The 19,112-nt window shown below is 46.3% G+C and overlaps 1 protein-coding gene across 1 annotated transcript; it reads left to right on the plus strand.

Moving 5' to 3' along the window:
* The first annotated feature begins 641 nt into the window (after positions 1-641).
* On the plus strand, positions 642-18,612 carry LOC115551511 (protogenin B). The gene is made up of 19 exons (XM_030367305.1): positions 642-768; positions 1,218-1,517; positions 4,484-4,628; positions 4,778-4,911; positions 5,089-5,385; positions 5,987-6,146; positions 6,542-6,789; positions 7,288-7,452; positions 7,810-8,115; positions 9,261-9,446; positions 11,256-11,351; positions 11,636-11,822; positions 12,337-12,464; positions 14,127-14,297; positions 14,467-14,649; positions 14,934-15,057; positions 15,264-15,390; positions 15,855-15,962; positions 16,087-18,612. Exons 1-19 carry the CDS (start codon positions 699-701, stop codon positions 16,504-16,506), a joined length of 3,555 nt encoding a protein of 1,184 aa, XP_030223165.1. The 5' UTR covers positions 642-698; the 3' UTR covers positions 16,507-18,612.
* The last annotated feature ends 500 nt before the right edge of the window (positions 18,613-19,112 follow it).

The following is a 19,112-nucleotide window of genomic DNA, read 5'->3' on the forward strand; positions in this document are numbered from 1 at the left end:
GCCCATTGCTCAATGTTTGTGAAACTTCTGGTATTCGTCTAAAGTGTTTCTTCCATGTTTCCTCCAGGCCAACATATGACAGGCTGCACCAGAGTGGCCTGGCTTCATCCTAGTTGCATGATAACGGATCCAGGTCTCTTGATTCAGAATCAGTATTACCTTTATTACATCTTATTGTACATATTAAGTACACAAGGATACAATTATTAGGCTTGGTTCCTCAACAGCCGCAACCAGAAACAATAAAAGATGAAGTAAGTAAAGACAAGTACAAATACAAATATGTAAAAAATTAAGTAGCAGCATAGATCTCAATAATAAATTATAACGTTAAATTAAAATTAAGTCAGTAATAATATGAGAAACTAAGAAAGTCGTAAGTAATAATAATAAGTGATTAAGTGTAGTGTAGTGTAGTTTAGTGTAGTGTAGTGTAAAGTGTAGAATAAGTGTAAGTGTGACCACTATGATTGAGATTTGATAGATAAACCAAAATTGCCTGATCTCCAAAGAGTGTTGGTCACTCACCTCAGCCCGTACAGATCACACGTACGCGACTCTGCGCGCATGCGCCTCTGGGCGGTGGGTGGGTGCGGGCCCATGGTGTCTCTCTCTGTCGGGCCTCGGGGGTCATTAGTGATCTGGGAGCCGCGGAGAGCGGCCGCGGAGAGGGGGACATGACAGAGCGACTCGGATAAATGGCAAAGTTCAAAATGAAGACATTCCGGCTACGGGTGTTTTTTGTTTGGTGTTTTTTCCCTCTATCCAGTAAGTCAAGTGTTCATTATTTCTGTTGTTTGTTAAAGGTTTGTGTTATGCTAAAGTTGGTCTGATTCCTGGTCATTAATGGGACCGTTGCATGTGATAACAAACAGTAGTCTGCAGGTTATGGCACTGACTTGCTTCACCAAGGAGCCTATATTCACATGTTATTGCCGTTTTATTTTATTGATTGTTCGTATTAGATTAAATCGTATGTATTTACCTTATGCATGCATGTTGTTGTTTTAACGAATTCGGTCATTGCTGTATGTATGCAGAAAGCTCACGGTTTTCATCTCCACGATTCTTCCCTCAAATTCTCCTTTCCTTTTTTATTTTTCTGATTATAATTGCTCTATACAACATGCATTAAGCATTATAAGATATATGATGTTATGCAATGATAACTGCAGACAGTGAACTTGTAGTGATTATTATGCCTTTCCCCTCCCCAGGTGTTTTATGTTTTAGTGAGTTATCGTTCATCACAGAGCCCAGTGATATCACTGTCTTACCAAAGGACTCAGCTGTGCTGGACTGCCTGGCTCATGGGCAGCCCCCAGTCACCATGAAGTGGCTTAAAAACGGAGTACCTATGGCAGCAAGCGAACATGCACAGTTCCTGCCCAACGGCTCCTTGTACATACCGACCGTGAAGAACGACAGGGGGGACTCTGACGAAGGATTCTATCAGTGCCTTTCTCAGAACAAATATGGAGCTATACTCAGCCAAAGATCACGCCTGACCATCGCAAGTGAGTATGAACCCCTATGGGAGGGGAAGGGGGAGAAAAAAGTCTTTGACTTACCTTCAGGGGAAAGGCAAGATGTTTATGCACGTCCTACAGGCCTATTTGTGGTATGGTACTCCTGTGAACTTACACTGACTCATGGAAGCCTATGTTGAAATATACACCTCTGTGTGTTTGTAGTCAGCCATACATCTAAGTGAAGTAAAGGATATCTAGAGACTGTGTTTGTAGATGCTACATCATTTACTCCCATTACTGCAATCAGTGAGCCACTTCGACATTTGCATCAGCGTTGCAGTGCCCAAACCGTTCTCTATGGTTGGTCCCTGGTCTGCTACACAGAGGAATCTCTAAAAGGCCATTTGCCTGTTGGCTTTTGTTTGGCTGGCCCCGCTGCCCAGAAGAAAAGGCTGGTTCTCATTCTATTCACTGGACCATATATCAGCAGACACGGCGATAGAGATGGTAATTCAATAGGCCTGGCCGGCCACAGTCAGATCTCAGTTGGACTCTGTGTGGCAGATATACATCACATTGTAGAGTCATGGATACCGCCTCCCAGCTCTGGTGTGGCTCCTGTGAGGAGGGCAGGAACCTGACCCAGCAAGGAGCTCGCTTTTTAATATCGAGAATGAGAGATTGAACCAGGACTCACTGTGATGTCATGTGTGCAGACAAGGATGGTGTAAACAAGGTTTCAGGGTCACTTGCACTTTCCTTTCTATAGTGTTTGTTGAGTTGTTGTTTTGTTCTTTATCACAAGGTTGTGTCTGTGGTCCAGCCCAGTGTTAAAGGAGTTAAGGGGGAGGGAGGGGTGGTGGTCCGGTCAGCTGGAAGTGGAGGCTCGGTTTGTTGTCCAGCAGAGAGTTGAGGGGGAAGGGGGGGGGGGGGGGGTTTGGTCAGCTGGAGGGTGGAGGATGGGATCTCTCTCAGCTCCCCTTCTGTCCAGAGGCCCATAGGGTCGGAGGTCAACCAGGAGCGGCTTTGTGATGTCACCAGTGGGCCCGGCCCCCGGCTGGCCTTTCTCTCTGCCCAGGCTCTCTTTCACAGCCTCTCCTCCTGTCATTGTCAAGTTGAGGTCTTTTGTCAGAACTATAAGCCCACATTTCTCACACTTGAGTGAATAGCATTCCTTTTTTTAATCCCACAGTGATGATTCAGTTGTTATTTGAGCAAACAGTTTAATCAAGGTCCACAAATAGTCCAAACCCCCGAAAGGCTATAATACAAGTCGGTTGATTATATGTGTATAATATATATATATATATATATATATATATATATATATATATATATATAGTGGTTTGAACTTAACCATGAACACCACTCTTCACTTGTGTTTCTTCTGTCTGAGTAAATCTATTGAGTCATTTCCAATTGGTTAGTGAGAGTTGTGGCAACATTTGTGTTGGAGCAATACACCAATATCAAAATACCATTTGGTACCATTTGTTTGGGACCATTTGTGTACCAATATGTGTGCTGACTTCGATCTGGGTCCCAGACCGAGGGCTAAAATGAGATGGACAGGGGGTGGGGGGGAACTCTGACCTCTTCAGGGCAATCTTTGTGCTGTTTGACCCGACCATTGATTCACGCTTTACGACAGAGCAGACCTTGTTAGCAGAGCAGTCTGTGCTGAACCAGCTCTGTTGGGAAGAAAGGGTTTTTAGATTTTTACAAACAACATTGCCTTAAGTGTATGTTCTGTTGTGAAAGACCTTTACTACAACAAATTAATTTAAAAAAAAAGTCATAACGGTTTCTTAGTCGTAGTAAGAGCCCACCACGTCTTCAGTCAAAGGATTTATGAAAACATAATAAAGGAACTCTCAGTGCTAAGGGTCTGAAAATAGTTTTAATATGTGTGTCATATTGATACCAGTACACCATAAATGAATAGGGAATGCTCCCTAGTAGACGTTCTTAATGTTGATTTCAGTTGGAGCCCTAATGATTGATTTCCTTTAAGATGGTATTGACTCCTTCCTCTAGTCTGGGGGATGGGAGGGCTTCCTCTTAATGAATAGTGCTAACTAACAGCCTTATATACATTTACATATTTATTGTATTTTGGTATTATTGTCTACATTTTATTATCCACATGATTTCATATTTCATATATCATATTCATATATCATGTAAGTAAGACTATATCACTTGCCTGCCTATACAATTGTATCTTAGGCCTAAAAAGATTTTTGTTCGTTTCCGGTTTCCGACCGACCGCCAATTTATGTGCGACTCAAATTATTTTATGATCTTAAAAAAAAAAGAAAAAAAAAAAAGTTTTGATGCAAACTATAATTACGTTTTAGTACGAGACCTCTTCATTCTGTACAAGGATGAGCGCATTCTCTCGTTTTTAAATGAAAACAACCTACCTATCATTCGCTGCCGCTGGAAAAAATAAAATCAAAAATAAAATAAATTCCCTACCTACCCATGACCTCAACTGACAACCAACAGGAACCAAACTTTTTTTTTTTTTTAGGCCTTACAGGATACAGGAACCATGTAAATCCTTAAATCTATTCACAGACTGTTCAAGATTTGGTTTTACTCAGATGAGGGGTCTTTTCGGTGCAGAGAGAGTGAATTGATTAACATTTAGCGATGGCAATGCATCATCCTTTGTCATTCCACCATTGATCTATTGATTGGACCAGCTGGTCACTATTGGTCCTTAAAGATCAGCACCTGAAAGGCAAGATCATGGCGCTTGGAGATGATCAATGGCTCACACGCACACAATCACTGATCACACACTCAGGGCTGTTCATGTATAACACACCAGCATTTGCCAGATTAAAAAACAAAAAAAACAATGTATCAAAGAGTCCAATTCCTGTTCTCGACCTGGACTCAAGGTACGCCCCGAGGGGTCCATGGATCCAATCTGAGGAGCCAGTCATAGAAGCCAACCTCATGACACCTATCTGTGTTTTATTCATGTTTGTTGTCCACAGGTATTTCTGAATTCCTGGCCCATCCTGTTCCTGCGGGGGTCTCTGAGGGGTCGGTGGCTCGGTTCTGGTGCGCCGTCGCTGCCAGCCCTCAGGCCACCATCACCTGGGAGCTCAATCAAAGTCTGTTACCCCTGGAGACCGACAGGTAGGACTGCTGCCCTCCCCACATTATGACCAGAATCGTACATGCCCGTGTATTAGGTCTGTGCTTTAGTTCTGGGTACATGCTTGGTGCGTTTTTCACATGTTCTGATTGTGTCATATATCATGTTTCTTGTCTGTTGATTCTCCAAGAATCACAATCTTACCAAATGGAGTGCTTCAGATCCAGAAAGCACGGTTGGAAGACACCGGACAATACCGCTGCGTAGCGACCAACATTGGCAATCGCATGAAGAGCAAAGAGGCTACTCTGACGGTCCACCAGGGTACGTACACCCCATGCATACATCCCTGCTGTACGTGTATGTGTATGCTTAAACTATCTCAAGTAAAAAGACTTACGACTCTAACCATAGTTTGGAAGTGTGCTGACATTCCCCAGTGTTCCTTCCCCTAATCCTGAGTCATGGTTTTAATTATCTCTTTTCCTCTCTCTTTTTCAGGGACAGCCCCTAAATCTCGCCAGAAGCCCAGAATCATCGCTGGACCCCAGAACGTCACGGCGGCCATGCATCAAACGGTCGTCCTGGAGTGCGTTGCTACCGGCAACCCTCAGCCAATCATCTCGTGGAGCCGGGCGGACAGCAAGCCCATCGACGTCTACAACGCCAAGGTGCTGGGCAGCGGCAACCTGGTGCTCACCGACGTCAAGCCCCAGCACAGCGGCATCTACCTCTGCAGGGCGACCACCCCGGGCACCCGCAACCACACCCTAGCTTACGCCAGCCTCACCGTCATGGGTACGGCCTTCATACTACCCTTACTCAACTGCACTGCTGCAACAGGCTCAAGACTCAGTTATTCAGTGTTCACCTAGAGTCTGGATAGCCTCCCCCTTACCAAACCCCCCCCCCCCCACCCTTCTTACGCACTTATTGTCCTTGCACTTAAAAATAGTACTTAGTTGTGTAGAATCTTATCCTAGCTGTCTTTGTTGTATACAGGGAATGGGTTAACCTAATAACTGTTAGTTCTTGGCACTTTTTGGGTTAGGGTTAGGGTTAGAACAACCTAGAACAAGGGTTAGAGCTATGAACAACCTTACTGTACCGACAGCGATATATTGTTTCTCTTTCTTCTGACAAATGTGCTTATTAGGGGTCTGCCCTAAATGTAAATGTAAATGTCTGCAATGGACTGACATTTGTTGTGAGGGGTATACAGTCAATCGTGGATATTGGTTAAATGGTCTTCATTTTGGGAAATACTATTCGCAGTCATATATCAGGTAGGAGGTGTAAGAGATATCCTTAACACGTTCAGGTGTTTTGGTTATGTCGATGGATGAATAAATGAGAGAGCAGTATGTGATGATTGTTCTTCTCACGCCTGTGCTTCCAGTGCGTCCATCCATTGTTGAGAGGCCAGAGAGCCAGACCCGACCCAGAGCTGGTACGGCCCGGTTCATGTGCCAGGCGGAAGGGGTCCCCCAACCACGCATCAGCTGGCTGAAGAATGGCCAAAAGGTGCACCTCAACGGCAGGATCAAGATGTACAACAGGCAAGTACTCACTATAATGGTGAGACAGATCGATGTTATCATCACAGTTTACCGTTGGTCCCGTAGTATAATGGGGCATGGAAAGCCCTTTGAGACTTTAACTGGGCTTAAGGGCTATTTAAATTACAATGGACCTAACTTGACCATGAAGGCTTGGAGTATACCTCAGGAAACTCAGAATATACCTCAGGAAACTCAGGATATACCACAGGAATCTCAGGAGTATAACTAAGGAAGGAGTATACCTCAGGAACTCAAGAGTAAATCCTCAGGAAACTCAGGAGTATAACTCTGTAAACTCAGGAGTACACCTCAGAAAACTCAGTGTAACTCAGGAAAATCAGGAGAACCCTTTAGTGTGTTCTAACCTTTTTTCTTCTACTATGGTTTCCTAGCAAGCTGGTGATCACCCAGATCATCCCTGAGGACGACGCCATCTACCAGTGCGTGGCGGAGAGTGAGTACGGCATGGTGCTGTCCCTGGCGCGGCTCATCGTGGTCATGTCGGAGGACCGTCCCAGCGCTCCCAGGAACGTCCACGCCGAGACCATCTCCAGCTCCGCCATCTTGTTGGCCTGGGAGAGACCGCTGTACAACGCAAACAAAGTCATCGCCTACTCTATCCATTACATGAAGGCTGAGGGTGAGACACATTCAGACATTTAACAAGATCTCTCTTCTCTCCTCTTAAAGTGTATTATTATGATTGTGATTATAATTATCAGTTGTGAGTGCTGGTAATCTGCCTCCTGATGGAATGTTTACTTTAGTAGATGAAGGGATGAAGGTCCGTTTTATTAAATATGTTAAATATATAGAAATATGTGCATGGGAACAAGCAACAATGCATTGACTCCATCGAGATGTAAACACCATGCGGTGCAAATCTGCATTCAAACATTGCATCCAAACGGACAGATTCACTGTATCTGCTATATGGTCGTCTTTATGGATAACAGGGGGAGCGTCAAACACATCCCGTGTTCAGGAAGTCTGGCAGCGCTCCTTTGCCTCTGGTTTACATTACATGCCTGTTCCTGGACATCGACCGTTAGATTTATGTTACTGTCTTCTCCAGTCAGGCCGTCAGTCATCTCTCTCCTCGTTTTCTAGTCCTCAATGGTCTGCTCCCCCCCGCCAGGTCTGAACAACGAGGAGCTCCAGGCCGTGATCGGCAACGACACCACCAGCTACATCATCGAAGACCTGGAGCCCGCCCGCAACTACACCTTCTACATCGTGGCCTACATGCCCATGGGGGCCAGCCGTATGTCCGACCAAGTCAGCCAACACACCCTGGAGGACGGTGAGTACAGAGATGGCCGGCATTCCTGGCAGTAAATCAGTGCAGTACTTAAGGCAGCAGCCCTTTAATGTGGCTGTAGAGTGTACCGGGGGTGTCCGGGATGGGGAGCGAGAGGGGCTCGCATTCTCGCCGCTTCCCGCTGAAACTCTTTTTTATTTTTCTTACATTCTTTCAAACCAACTGTCGAACTTTCTGCAAGGACAGGGATAGCAGCGCTTCACACGGATGGTTTTAATCTTCTTCGTCTGATGAAGACGATCAGCTGGAATCCCTTTGTCTTAGTTACTTCCTCTCTGATGAGTTTAAAGTGTATAAAGGTGGTTTACCGTGGTTTCCTCTGCTGGTGTTGCGCTGCAGTGCCCCTGCGGACCCCGGAGCTGAGCCTGACCAGCCGGAACACCAGCGACATTCAGGTGGGCTGGCAGCCGCTGCCGGCCAAGCTGAGCCGAGGCCGGGTGTCCGCGTACCGGCTGTCCTACCGCACGGCGGCGGACCCCGACGTCACCGCCGTGGACCTGCCCCGCAACGCCACCGAGCACCACCTGGACCACCTGGAGCCCGACACCATCTACCTGCTCCGCATCGCCGTGGCGACCCGCGTGGGCTGGTGCGAGCCCAGCGCCTGGACCTCCCACCGCACGCCCAGGGTGTCGAGCAGCAAAGGTAACAACTAGCAGAGCAGAACAGGGAGTGCTGCTGAGATGGTTAATCTGGGCTCAATGTATATATATATATATATATATATATATATATATATATATATACATATATAGGGGACCCACCATACACCCACCATGGCTAGAAGGGGAGGTTTTATCAGTCATTTGACGTTGCCGTATCAGTATGTGATAAATACTCCTAGGTCACATGAAAGTTATTGAAAAGATCAAAAGCAAACAGTGTTGCTGTTGCGCCCCAAACTGTGACCATAGGAACGCGGGGCCACTTCTTGTGGGGGGGTGTTGTGCTGCTCTCTGAGCAGCGAGGTCCTCCGTGCCCCCACGCAGAGCAGCGGGCTCATGACTAGAGCTGGCCCGGCAGCATTGTCCCACAGTCTTTATGTTGGTTACCCAGGGACCTTTGGCCCCGGCTGTCAGTGGTGTTGGAGTGGCCTCAGTCACGGGTCATAAAAGAGGGGCCTGGGGCATCTCTGTGTGGGGAAGAATGGCCCCTTTTCATGGCCGGGTGCCTTGAAAAGAGGAGTTGGTTGTTTGTCCAGCTCGTGCAGACTTCTGATCTGTTTAGAGGCAAGTTAAATAATGTTAAATAATGAGATGAGAAATGTGTATGATAAAGTAACAGTAGTAGTAGCTGCCAATAAGTAGCTATATCTCATAGCAAATATGCTACTATGAATGAGGGATAGCCCACCGGATAAGGCCTGTGTGAGAACTCGTCAATAGGCAAGGCATTGTGGTTGTGGGGGGGGGGGGGTTATTAATGAAAAGGCTGCTGGATCTATTGAAACCGTGTATTTATTCTTATCCATTCAGCTTCTGAAGAACCAACTCTTAGCATACAACATGCTCATAACACACTGCCATAAAACACTTTGAGGATACTAAAGCAATAAAGTAACTTTGTTGAGCGGGTAGCATTTTACTCTATGAATGAGTCGTTTTCACCTGACGGTTTTTCTGGGCATGGGCATATTTCATGTGATCATGACACATTGTGAATCGGCTTGGAGATAGCCAGGGTTTAGCATTCATGTTTTCATGTGTCATTTCTTGAACGCAGCTCTCTTCCTCTCTCTGTGTTTATCCTGACCGTGTTGTCTGTGTGTTCTGTGTCTCCTCTCATCCCAGTGCCCGCTGCCCCCCTCCTCCACCTGGAGCCCCTGAACTGTACCTCCGTCATCGCCCGCTGGCAGACAGCCCCAGGAAGCGTGGTGGTGCAGGGTTACCGCCTGTCCCACCACGAGGAAGGCCTCCCTGAGCAGCCCAGCGTCCAGCTCCCGGCCCTGCTCTCACACTACACCATCAGCGGCCTCGGTGAGTCCCTCCCTCAGGGTGTCCACAGCCCGCCTCAGGAGCCACCAGGAGCGTCCTTTTCATTCGTTTTTATATTTTTGGGCTTTTGACTGTACCAAGCCTATGTGAAGGATATTAACTAACTCAGTATCTATATTGACATCTTGATATTTAAATCACTGTTCCGACAGACGGTTTTGGAAATGGCCAAAGCCCATTTGGCCCTTGATCAACGAGAGTCCTGCTCTACATCAGGCCATTAACTCTGACCAGCGACCGGCCTATTTGCATTAGGGCCCGCTGTCCGGTGATCAATACAGTCTGACCCCTCTTTATCAAACAGCGGCCCTCAGCAGCCTGCCTAATGCTAATTGTGGGAGCTCAGACTCTCAGAAACAAGGGATCACCGGCCTCCAGATGTCCCCTCCCAACACCGTTTTTCCATCCCGGCCCTGCATAATTACCCCCTGGCTATTGTGTTGGGTCCAGGGGCCACACCCACCCTGTGAGATCCTGGCCCCAACTGGCCCCCTCCCCCACTACTCCCACAGCCTCCTCAGCTGGACACCGACCGGGTCTCCAGGGACTGTCCACACCGAGCTGGACGGAGTGGGTGACCTCTGTCCACCTCTCACCCCCCTCCCACTTCTCTCTCTGCGTTGTCAATGCAGATGGTCTGCAACGATCAAGTCTGGACCTCTGTAGTCCACTGCCATGTCCATCAGACCATATTCAAGTGAATAAGGTCAAAACTGCCCTCATAGTTTGCTATGTGGCCGTTGTTGTAGGGTGTGGGTCCACTCTGCATTTTCGCTGGAATCCCAATGGTAAAGATCAAGGGACATCTTTTCTCAAATGTCTCTCAAATGAAACGAACAACCATGGCAAATACGGTACTTGTTGTCAGATGGTTTTATTTTGTACCTTACCTAGCTCAGTATCCGTTGTATTGTTGGGAGTGGGGCTTGCTGAAGTCAGGTTCAGGAAGACTTAGCCCTGCCAGAGGAAACAAAAGAGGCCCCCGGTCCTGAGCCGGGATTCCGTCTGTTCTATCTTGGCCAGACCCTTTGACATCAGCCCTCCCCTCCCCCGGTCTTCCTGAGCTAGAGCTGAAGACGTAGCGATAGCCCATGTCTCCCTCACGCAACAACACCACAGAATGGCCTCGTTGAACATCTCCTAATTTCTCTGTTTCTCACAGGCTGAAACTCATCACGTCTACTAGTGTCTACTTGTGACTACTGTCTTACTAGTTACACGAGAGTTTAGAAATTAGAGGTTGCCATCTTCGCTTTCAGTCCAACTGCCCCCAACTCCCCTGGTGAGAGAAAGAAACAGTGTTAAACCTTAAGCCTTCAAAAGGAACATACAGACCGGGGTGTCATGGTGTTGTCGATATTATTTGCAGGCCGTATTGATTGGTCACTCTAGTTACCAGGCCGTCGGTAGGGCTGCCAGCCTAACACAATGACAGCCCATGATAGATGACGTGTGACTGTGTGGCTAATGGTGGTGGGGAGGGTGGGGGGGGGGGGGGGGGGGGGGGGTAGACATGAACACAGAGCTGCTTGCTCGGCCTCTTGCTCTGAATGAGACACTTTGTGGAAAGTGGGTTTTTCTCCTTCTTTTCTATGCTAATGAAAAAAAATCCATCTTTAAATCCAAAAAGTTTATATATATATAACATCATTGCTGTGCAGCAGCAGAGTATGGTAGTTGTATTGTAATTCAAATTGTGGAGTGGATTATCTTCGGATCACATCTCCTGTTTAGTGGAGTTTGCCGTTTAAAGCACATGTTAGAAATGCTAACCCCTCCATTTTATTGCAGATCCAAGGACGAAGTACCATGTGAAGCTGTTGGCCTTCAGCCAACTGGGAGACGGCTACCAGTCAGACCAGACCATCAGCACTCCTGGATGTGTTTGTAAGTGGATCGCTCAGCAGCCACACCACTGGGCTAGCTGTTCTGCATTCAAGCCACATATATATGTTCCAATAAGGGGAATATTCGTAAATAATCATAACTTTGGACGATGATATATATATATATAACTGGATAATTTTTCAAGTAATTTTTGAGCAGCTATGTGCTAAAGGGTGCATACAGGTAGATGCTGATGCAAAGGGATCGAATCCAGAACCTTTTGGCTTGGAGTCAAACAACCTATGGACTCCTGAAATGTGCATTTCTGCGTCTGTTTCCCCCAGCGGTGAGAGACCACCTGTCCTCCGTGCCCCCTGCCCCCAGTCACGTGACCATCACGGCCAACGGGTCTTCTTCGGTGGTGGTGCGCTGGAGTCGCCCGGCCTTCATGGCGGGGAAGGCCCTGAGCTTCAGTGTCCGCTGCACCCCCGTGGGGACGCACAACGCCACCGCCGTACGCTACCTGCAGACGTAAGACGCAGCACCTCGTGGAAGTAAAGAGTTAACACTTACAAATTTATGAGAGGCGGCAAGTGGCTCCGGAGGGAGAGCGGGTTGGCTTGTCACCGAGGTGTCCCTGAGCAAGGCACTTCACCCTAACTGCTCCCGACGAAGTGGCTGTCGACCTGCGTGCTTGACTCCGCCATCGGTTTCGTAAATTTGTGCATGAATGGGTGGTGGGTTAGGCCATATTGTAAATGTTTTGAGCGGCCACTGGTTAGAAAAGCACTATATAAAGGCAGTCTATACAACACATACACAGAACTTATGAGGGGTCATGGCACATTGCGCTATACATCAAAACTAAAGACACTTTACCAAAAATTTCCTTGATTGGTTCCTTTATTGATCCTGTTACTGAATATAATTTGTACTTGGCTTGTTAGGAACCGTTCTGGAGGTTTGTCCTCCCCAATACGTGAGTGGAGTGAGGTCCTGGTACGTCAGTGTTTCACCATATGCTTTGTTTCCCATCTGTTCACAGCATCAAGCAGAACATGACAGTCCGGAACCTCAGTCCAAACACGCGCTATGAGTTTGTGGTCCGTCTTCAACTGGACCAGATGTCCAGTCCCTGGAGCTCGGTGGTCTACCACCAGACCCCCGCCGCCGGTAAGAATTCATCTAGCTTCAATTTTGTCAAGTTATTCCAGGTTTATGGAACATCCATAAACTACTGAGCTAATACCCCTCTTAAGACCCATTCGCCCACCGGTGGGCGATTTTTGTTTGTTGACGACATGTTTCCACTACGCAGCGACATAACCCGCTTCAACTTTCATCATTACAGACATTCTATACATCGTTAGAAAGGGTAGAATCTCCACAATTTATTCATCCGGTTTTTTTTTTTTATAAATCATGAGCACAAAACCATAAATATTGATATTAACCAGCATGGTAAACCGGAAATGCCAGAAAACAGAGTGACTCCCTACCTTTGAAGCAATCTGAGAACCGTAATATGTGTCCATTCCTCAATTATTTATATTCCAATTGTCCGTGAGAATCCACTGATCAAAAGCATCCAAATGGTTTTTCATAAAATTATTCCAGCTTGTGAATATCGTCGTGTAAAGTCCATTTGTTTACCATCTCCAAACTTTGTTCGTCAACTAACATACAGACGTTCGCAGCCGTATCGATATTTTCTCTAGCTCCAGCATGCAGTTGTTGGATATGCTTGTTTTCATCACTTTGCTGGCTACAAAATAAAAGTGTCCCCGTCTTTTTCTGTTCAGTTTTCACTCCGGTACAGCCCGTGAAGTAGATGGAGCGCTCCCAGTTCGAAGGGCCAATGGGCTTTGTTTACTTTGTTACGCGGCTTTAGTATAGGGACAGCGTATTGGCTATTGATATGTCAATCACTTGGGCTTCTAGCCAATGAGTTTACCTTTCCAACGCTGCTAGGCGTGTCCAGCTGTGATACGTATGAGCCGAGATATAAAGCTGCGTCAACACGGCAGACAACTCACTTTGCGCATATTTTGCGCATATATTGTTCATATTTAGTTCTTGTCATATTTTCATGATATGGCCAATATCTCAATATGAATGTGTGAAAAAATTATGTTTTGAATCACGGAGAAAGGTTTTATAGTCACCAAAATGCTTCAGTAATGTTTCCAGTGTCACAGAAGTAGAGTAAATGCATTTGGCACAATTTGGCCATTTGGAGACATTTTGGAGAGGTTTGTGCCGCCAGTGACAACACACCATAAAAACTTCATTAACTCCCCAAGGTTTAGGCCTAGAACTCCAAAATTTCTTCCAGGTGTAGTTGGCATGATGTAGAAGGTATTTGGCATATTGCCATATGCCTTACATATAAAGCACATCCTAGTTATTGTAGTTCAATTATGACCTATTATTTTCGAAGACAAAAAAAATTGCTTTAGAGCCATGTCTGAACTGATGTCATTTAGGTTGTGTGTATGATACATGCCAAATACATATCTACAGAAACTAGAGCTTGTCAGCTTTCAAATGAAGTATCATACATCCATCTAGGACTTAGGGTTACTGTGTTATAAGCTTTTCCATTTGGGTATGTGTATAGGCGAAAAAAACCAAAATACTGCCGGGGCTTAACAGGTTAAGTGTCGGTGGGCCTGGCTGAACTACTACTTTGAGTGGATAGAACTGCTCATCATTATGGTCTTATAGGGGGATGTGGTATCCTCCTTCAGGTGATGTAGTTTACACAGAGCCTTTATTCCAGTGTATAAGCGGTGATGGATCTGTGATATGATCGGTCTGTCCCCGCGTCCACAGCCCCCACCCAGCCGCCGTTGGCCGTGCGGATGACCCTGATCGAGGACGACACGGTGCTGGTGTCCTGGCGGGAGCCTGCGGACCCCCTGCTGGTGGTCACCCACTACACCCTCCTCTACGCCTCGCAGAAGGGCTGGCTGGCCGGGCGCTGGATGATCCTGCAGCGGGACGGTAAGGCCCTCCACCAAACGCCCAGGCTGGGGTTTGAGAAACAATGGCTCATCCGCTGAGGACCGTAGGGGGAAAAAGATAGTTGAGTGCCTAGTTATGGTGTTTAAGGATGTGGGTTCGAAACTCAATGCCCTGACCTGTATCTGAATTGACTTTTATACTATGTCAGGGAGCAATACCATGGCCCTGCTGGAGAAGCTGGAGCCTGGGAACATCTACCTGGTGAAGATCTGTGCAGCCAACCAGTTCGGAGAAGGTCCCTACTCCAGCCTGGTGGACGTGGCCCTGCCCCGGGCCAGCGGGCACCGCAGCAAGACCCCCCGGCACTCGGACAGCTTCCCCGAAACACCAGGTACAGAACCAGACTTGAACAGCATGGCACTCCAGTCCTGCTTAGTTGGATAAACAATCTATCAGAATATAATTGTGTGAAAGTTCCAATGGAAAATCTAAATTATTCAGAAAGTAGAGGCTCCCGTATCTCTGATTGATATCGCCCTCAATTATTCAACCAGTGAATTAAATATGGATAGTAACTGATTCCTTCTCTCTGTCTTTCATCGCTGGTGTTTCAGTAACTGTTGATGAAATAGTAATAGCTTCATGGTGAAATGCTTTGTTTGTTTTGCATCCTAGCCCATTCCAACAGCATCTACCACATAGACCAGCGATCGATGACAGGCATCATCGTGGGCGTCTGCATCGCGCTCTCCTGTATCGTCTTGTGTGCCTTTATCCTCATCAACAAGGGAAGATCCAGGTAACGGAATTCAGGATGAGGGAGTGGCTAGGGTGACTCTAACAAGATGTCTTTCCACGAGTACCCCCTCTGTAATCACATGTGTCTGACTTCACTGAAAGTCGTTTAGAACAGAAGCCTCAGCAACATGACAAAAATACAGAAAATAACTTATTTGAACCACATGATGTTCTCGTGGATGGAGGCTGACTTCTCGTCTTTGACAGGAAACCGTCCGGTCGGAAGATGGTCAGCGTGCTGAGCGGCGACGGGGCGCAGGCGGGCGGGCAGCCGCCCTCGGAGAACGCTGAGGTCCTCGTACCCATGATGAGACCGCCCTTCATAGACGCCAAGGTGAGAGACACCAAACAGCGCCCCCTTTAGGTCAGACCAGGCATGGATATTATATTTACATTTAGGGCATTTAGCAGATGCTTTCATCAAAAGCAACTTACATTTACGCGTACATTTGTCATAGGAAGGTGAATCCGTATATCGCTGTCGGTACAGTAAGGATGTTCATAGAACCAAGTGCAAAGCATTAATCATCACTGGGTTAACCCATTCCCTGTTTAACAAAAAGATTATTAGGATGAGATGCTACACAACAAAGTACTATAAGTAGGACATACAATAAGTGCGTACATTAAGTACCAGGATGTTCAACATCCAATAGGTAGGAGGGGTGGGTCCGGGTGGCTATGCAGAGTCTAGGTGAACTCTGAACAGGTGAGTCTTGAGTTAGTCATAGGAAACCTTTTCATGTTTCTTTCATTGTAATGTCGTTGGTTAACCGATCCCCGTCTCGCTGTCTCCAGGGCGGACCCAGCAGGCTGCTCAGCCCCTCCGGCCCGCTGCACAGCGCCACCAGGACCAAGAAGTGGCGACTCTTCTCCAGGGAGAAGCAAAATCCAAACATAAGTGATGTAAGTGGTGTTTAGGTTCAGTAACAGTGTTCACCTTCAGTGTTGTCTTCAAGACAATGGTCCCAGACCTCCAATGGTACTGCTACAGAGTCACTCAAACTGCATTCCTCTCTCGGGCCCGCAGGCGGAGAAGAGGGCCTGCCTGTACGAGGCGGGTAAGACGGTCCTGCGGTACGAGGAGAGGCCGGGGTCCGCTGCCCTGCCGCCATTCTCCCGGGAGATCATCTTTGGTCCGCAGCCCCACCAGGACCAGCCCCCCGAGAGCTGGCACACCGGCGAGGGCAGCCAGGAGACGGCCGACTCGGGACACTACTCCCAGGAGGAGACTAGCAGCTCCTCGTCAGGCAGCAGCCACGGCCCAGCGGAACCGCCTTTCTCCCGTCCTGCCGACGGCCCCGCGGTCGTCGCCGTGGTTGGGGAGCTCACTCCATCGCTCAGGGTGGAAGACAACAAGATTGAAATCTGCGCCCTCCCTCACTGGCCCCCTGAGGCGCTGATGGTCTCCCTGCCGTCCGTGTTCCCGCCCCACCCAGCCGGTTCCTGACACCTCCGCCCACCACAGCCTTTTTAGACCCACCACCAGTACTAGTGACCCTTTTGGGCTCCCTGACCTGCAGGCTTTTCAGGGACAGAGATCAGGGAGCCGGCGACGAGGGCTGAGGTGGTGCTTCTTCTGGCATATCTCAGGATTTAAGCTGCATGTTGTTACTACTTTCTTTCTTTCCTTTTTTTTTTGACTATCTGCCTTTGTGTGTGTCGTGTGTCTGTGTGTTTGTCTCTATGTCTGTCTTTCTGTCTGTCTGGCCATGTGTGTGTGCGTGTATATGTGTGTGTGTCAATGTGCGGGCATGTGTTGTGCATTGTCTGACCTGAACCAAAGCTCACCTATGATGAATGTTTAAAAGAATGTCAAGAAATGTCTTTCAATTTCGGATAAGTTTTCATTGTATTTAATTTTTTCCACTGGAGCAGCAGGAGCGATTAATCCCTTTGATACTCACTGTCTACCTCAACTGTCTGTTTCTGTATGTACCCTTCTACCTCCTTTTATCATAGTAGGTGGTGCAGTATTTTGACAAGACTCAGGGGGCAAGGTTGAAGCATTTTAACGTCTCGTCTACCTGTGTCGGTGCGTTATCGTTGGGTGGGGTTTGGTTTTACCGCCATTTCTCCACATACTATTTACTGCTTTTATAAACTGCTTTTTATATGTCACATTTCATAGCATGCTGTGAAAAGAATAAGTGCATTAGACATTGTCTGACTTTTGAGTAATATCATACCAAAAAACGACGGCTGGCATCTCAGTGCACTGGTTTCTAATAGCTTTAACATGGCCTTATTGCTGAAGGGCATGGCGTTTTATGGATAAGGTGGATCCAAAGACGGGAATGTGTCCAAAGAATGATGAATTTTTAAGTGCTACCAAAAAATAATACTATTGTAGATGTACATTTAGAGTGTATATTCCGAACCTTTTTCTTAGCAACGATCTAAGGAACCCAGGAGGGGTGGTATGAATGGTTTTGCTGAATATGTGTTACTTTTCCCTTAATGCTATTGTTTCTTGGTGAAAGCTTTAACACAAGACTCCTTGCCTTGTGTTCCACTTGCCTTCTAAAGAGCTGCTGAGTGCAGCAGTGACACCGACGCTATTATCCAAAGAGTTGTACGCTTCCTCAGATGGGTTTCGCCTCATATCCTTCTGCCTTGGCTGTGATACGGTAGATATTATGGACAACAGACCAAAGATTGTGGGTTCTGCGAGTGATAGATTATGATGGTGACGATAAGATTTATTTTATCAAGGGATATCTGTCACTACTACTTCTCCATAAAAATAATACTGAATTGGGAAGATCTCTCCTTTCATAACATCCCTATGTCTTGTCTTGATGAAGACATGGATGCTGACTATCAAAATATTGACCCTCTGTGTGAAGAGCAACATAATCAAATTTTATATCTATATAACAAAATAAATCTTGCCTAAGAAACTGGAGAAGTCTCTGCTATTAAGTGATTTGTTCTTTCTTTGGTTTGCATTTTGGAAAAATATTGCATATATATGTGATGGTATTTTAAGAGTTTTAGAAGACGTTTTATCAGGATAGTCTGTTGCGTTGTGTCAAGCTTGAGAGATCAAATGGTGTTAAACTGTCGGTTTGGTCGTGTCTATTTAAGAACACTTTAAGGTTGTTACAGTTACACAGAACTTTGGTCTGATTTTAACTTTTGGCATATTCCTTTGTTCCAAAATCCCAAACTTCTTTTGATCCATGTCTGAACCTGATTATTAATGGTTTGTCGTGTATTTTTCCCCTGTGGAATGGATTGGTATATATTAGAGCTGTCAGTTAAACGCGTTATTAACGGCGTTAACGCAAACCAAATTTAACGGCGTTAAAAAATGGCCAAATGGTGTTCGCTAGTAGTTAATCTACCTGAATTCCGATGCCAATTGAAAAGGAGAATTTGTTCTTATTGTTATTATTTAACTTATGCTTCCCTCATTTCAAGTGTTTTAATGTGTTCATAATTTAGTCCCACGTTAAACTTCCATATTTGTTTTGGCTTTTCTGTTCTGAAATGTTTTAAATCCCTCTTTGATACTCTCAAGATGGCCACGGGTAGAAAATAAAACGATCACTGAAAAACAGAATGTTTCACTCACTTTATTTGGGATGTGGTGATTAGATTCTGTGTGTGTGTGCGTGTGCGTGTGCGCGGCGTGTGTGTGTGTGTTAATGTTGAAAGTTTTATTTTCAGGATAAACCCCCTTGAGATGTAGCATCAAGGAGTCCTGACAAAAGACCCAACATGAGATACACCACAATATGCAAGAAAGAGCAGACATAGTTACAGTTACAATTAGACTAATTATGGACAAAAACAAACACACTCACACACCATGCACAAACTCAATGAGAAATCTAGACAGCCACACCTGAGTTATTACAGTAAATAGACAGTGAATAAATAAGAGGAGCAGGCTGTGTGAGGGGAGTGATAAGAGAATTTTGAAATTAACCTCAATACTGCAAATAGATATTAAATAGATACTAATATTCCTGTAAATAGATAGGATATATACATTTGAAAATGAACTGCCAGATGATGTACATTATACAGTGGGGATGTCGAAAATTG

Source organism: Gadus morhua, chromosome 9, assembly GCF_902167405.1.
Source record: "Gadus morhua chromosome 9, gadMor3.0, whole genome shotgun sequence".
Classification (NCBI taxonomy): Eukaryota; Metazoa; Chordata; class Actinopteri; order Gadiformes; family Gadidae; genus Gadus; species Gadus morhua.

Coding starts and splice junctions, on each gene's coding strand:
- LOC115551511 (XM_030367305.1), top strand. CDS start 699: ATGGCAAAGTTCAAAATGAAGACATTCCGGCTACGGGTGTTTTTTGTT. Junction 769..1,217: donor GTGTTTTTTCCCTCTATCCA/GTAAGTCAAGTG, acceptor TCCCCTCCCCAG/GTGTTTTATGTTTTAGTGAG. Junction 4,912..5,088: donor TACTCTGACGGTCCACCAGG/GTACGTACACCC, acceptor TCTCTTTTTCAG/GGACAGCCCCTAAATCTCGC.